We start from the raw sequence: 3536 nt of genomic DNA, 5'->3' as shown, positions 1-3536 counted from the left end.
GGAGGACGTGAGAAGTGAGGGGGTATGGGGGGAGTGAGGAGGGTAAGGGGGTGGGAGGGGAAGGGGAATGAGTGGGAGCATTTGAGAGACAGCTAGCAGACATGTTTGTGAGGATATATAATCACCCAATGTTGCCACTTCTGCCATGAGAACTCGTCGCAATGCATTTGCAACTCTGAAACGAGAAGGAGAGATCAATGAGGGCGCTCCTTTGGAACAGCAGAATGGCATTCACCCTCATAGTTAACGCATCAGCTCCATGTGTCATCACTCCAACTGTCTCTGAAATCCCACGCCAAGCATAACGAGCACAGATAACAAAAAACTTGATCACCTTTACAGAGACATAGCTGCAAGCAATGGGTCCTAAATTAAGTAAATTGTACATTTTCAGAAGGTGGGAAAACGTGGTGGTGGTGGTGGGGGGGACCTCATACATCAATGAGAAGACCTTAGTGAAGTTTCCATATTGGAAAGATAAGTCACTTGGGGGAGTAGTTTGTCGGCTTCCAAACAGTAATTACATTGCAGGACAATCTATGTGTCGTTTGAGAGGAGGAGATAATCAAAGCCTGGATACAGTAAGTACATTGCAAGAACAAATAAATGTAACCTGCAAGAAAAAACTATAAAGATCGGAAGTAATCTGCATGTAGTTTGAGAGAACAGATGATCAAAACCTGGAAAATTCCTTCATAGACTGTACTAAGGACATCTCCTCAGAGCAGAATGTTCAAGAGCTGACCAAAAGCAGGTTATTTTAGACTTCTGGATTAGTGGTGCTGGAAGAGCACAACAGTTCAGGCAGCATCCAAGGAGCGTCAAAATCGATGTTTCGGGCAAAAGCCCTTCATCAGGAATAAAGGCAGTGAGCCTGAAGCGTGGAGAGATAAGCTAGAGGAGGGTGGGGTGGGGAGAAAGTAGCATAGAGTACAATAGGTGAGTGGGGGAGGGGATGAAGGTGATAGGTCAGGGAGGAGAGGGTGGAGTGGATAGGTGGAAAAGGAGATAGGCAGGTAGGACAAGTCCGGACAAGTCATGGGGACAGTGCTGAGCTGGAAGTTTAGAACTAGGGTGAGGTGGGGGAAGGAGAAATGAGGAAACTGTTGTTGAGGATGCCAGGCAGCATCCAAGGAGCAGGAAAAATCAACATTTCGGGCCAGAGCCCTTCATCAGGGCGGCATGGTGACTCAGTGGTTAGCACTGTGCCTCATAGCACCAGGGTCCCAGGTTCAATTCCAGCCTTGGCCAAATGCCTGTGTGGAGTTTGCACATTTCCCAGTGTCCGTGTGGGTTTCCTCCGGGTGCTCCAGTTTCCTCCCACACTCCAAAGATGTGCAGGTCAGGTGAATTGGCCATGCTAAATTGCCCACAGTGTTAGGTGCATTAGTCAGAGGGAAATGGGTCTGGGTGGGTTACTCTTCGGCGGGTCGGTGTGGACCAGTTGGGCCGAAGGGCCTGTTTCCACACTGTAGGGAATCTAAACTAATCTAGTCTAATCAGAAACCTATGGGCCAAGTGCTGGAAAATGGGATGAGAACGGTTAAGTGTTTGTGTTTGGTGCAGGAGACTCCTTTTCTGTGATGTAGATCTCTGTGACTATATAATCACATGAGAAAGGAGACTCTAGGTGATAAGCAATCACAGAATTACACATTCACATTCGCGATTGGGAGTCTAAAATTAAATAGAGGGAATTGCCTGACGAAAAACACAGAGCTGGCCAAAGTGAGACTAGCTTAAAACACAGTAGTAGACTATTAAAGAAACATTTCATGACAATCAACAAAAATTTATTCCAGGTGAGAACAAAAGACTCTTTGAGAAGGATGCATTATCTGTGGGTGAATAGGAAAATTAAGGTCAGTATTGAACTGAAAGAAATACTACACAATTCTCAAACAAGTGATAAGTCAGAGGACTGGACAGATATTGAAGAACCAGCAATGAACTTAAAAAATTAGATAAAGACCGAAGTGGCCGAAAACAGGGGATAAGAGATAGGTACAAAACTAGCTAGGTACAAAAACAGATAGTAAGAGTTTTTGTCTTGGTCTTCTTTTAACAGTAAGTCTGGAAAATCGAAAATGGAAATTAAGGAAATCGCTGAGGCCTTCACCATGCATTGTGCATCTGCTTTCAGTGTATTGCAGGCTTAGAAAACTTTCTAAACCAAGAGGTGGTAGACAGTGATGGACTTCAAATAATCACTGTCACTAGGGAAAAGCTGCTGAGAAAATTATTCAACCTAAAGTCTGAAGGCCCCCAGGAACTCTATGACTCGATGAGGTGTACATCATGTAAACCGACCCTTCGGTTCAACTTGTCCATACTGACCAGATATCCCAATCTAATCTAGTACCATTTGCCAGCACTTGACCCATACCCCTCTAAACCCTTCCTAATTCATATACCCATCCAGATGCCTTTTAAATGTTGCAATTGTACCAGCTTCCACCACTTCCTCTGGCAGCTCATTCCATACATGTACCACGTGAAAAAGCTGCCCCTTAGGCCTCTTTTATATCTTTCCCCTCTCACCCTAAACCTATGCCCTCTAGTTCTGGACAGGCCGACCCCAGGGAAGTGATTCGGAGATGCCGGTGTTGGACTGGGGTGTACAAAGTTAAAAATTACACAACACCAGGTTATAGTCCAACAGGTTTATTTCTGTTTACTTCTGTTACCTCACTTTTTTAGATTAGAATCAATCTAAACATCATGGCATAGACAGAGAACACAGGGGGCTAACACCTTCAACACATTGACTAGCTATCACCATTGTTAACAGCTAACCTGAGAATGCAACTTTTAAAAAAAAAGAGTTTTGTGATTTACACATGAAAGAAGTAAAACTATCACTGTATTCAAACAGATGAAAGGCTTAACAGACAATCAATGTTTCAGTATATAATTTCAGTTACATCACACTGTAATTTTTGCTATAGATTCTGTGTTAGGGTTGAGCCCTCCACTACAACCTGATGAAGGAGTGACACTCCGAAAGCTAGTGCTTCCAATAAAACCTGTTGGACTATAACCTGGTGTTGTGTGATTTTTAACTAGGTTTATATGGAAGCACTAGCTTACGGAGCGCCGCTCGTTCAACCACCTGAAGGAGCAGCGCTCCAAAAGCTAGTGCTTCTAATTAAACCTGTTGGACTGTGTGGTGAAACGGTTAAAAATTATGTCCCAATACATGTGTGAATCTAACCGGAATGGAGGTGTTGCTTAGTCCCGTGTGAATCTTATTACACACCTCCCCGTGTGAATCTTCTTATCTGTATGTAACCAGAATGGAATGTGTTTTTTAGCCTTGCTCTGCTGTTCACATGAATGTTTATATCTGGAAAAGAGTATATCAGCTGGAAAAGTCTCCAGTTCGGTGAGTCTGCTCCGGGGTTACGTTTAACCGCCGAGCGTGGGTTGTTGGCAACCGCTCTACGAGAACTGACGGCTCCCAGCTCCGGTAACATGTAGAGTGAGTATAAGCCAGACCCGGGAGTCTGCTCCGGGGTTACGGTTAACCGCCGAGC

At 44.5% G+C, this 3536-nt stretch overlaps 1 protein-coding gene across 1 annotated transcript in view; it reads right to left on the bottom strand.

Annotated features, from left to right (window-relative positions):
- polr2c (RNA polymerase II subunit C) overlaps window positions 1–3536 on the bottom strand; it is a 13239-nt gene that overhangs the window by 8553 nt on the left and 1150 nt on the right. The window contains exon 2 of the mRNA XM_043707413.1: window positions 126–175. Within this exon, the coding sequence (XP_043563348.1) occupies window positions 126–175 (50 nt within the window). The remainder of the gene's footprint in view (window positions 1–125; window positions 176–3536) is intronic.

The sequence above is a fragment of the Chiloscyllium plagiosum genome, chromosome 17, assembly GCF_004010195.1.
Source record: "Chiloscyllium plagiosum isolate BGI_BamShark_2017 chromosome 17, ASM401019v2, whole genome shotgun sequence".
Lineage (NCBI taxonomy): Eukaryota > Metazoa > Chordata > Chondrichthyes > Orectolobiformes > Hemiscylliidae > Chiloscyllium > Chiloscyllium plagiosum.
The sequence above is the reverse complement of the archived record's forward strand: the minus strand, read 5'-3'. Positions and strand labels throughout refer to the sequence as shown.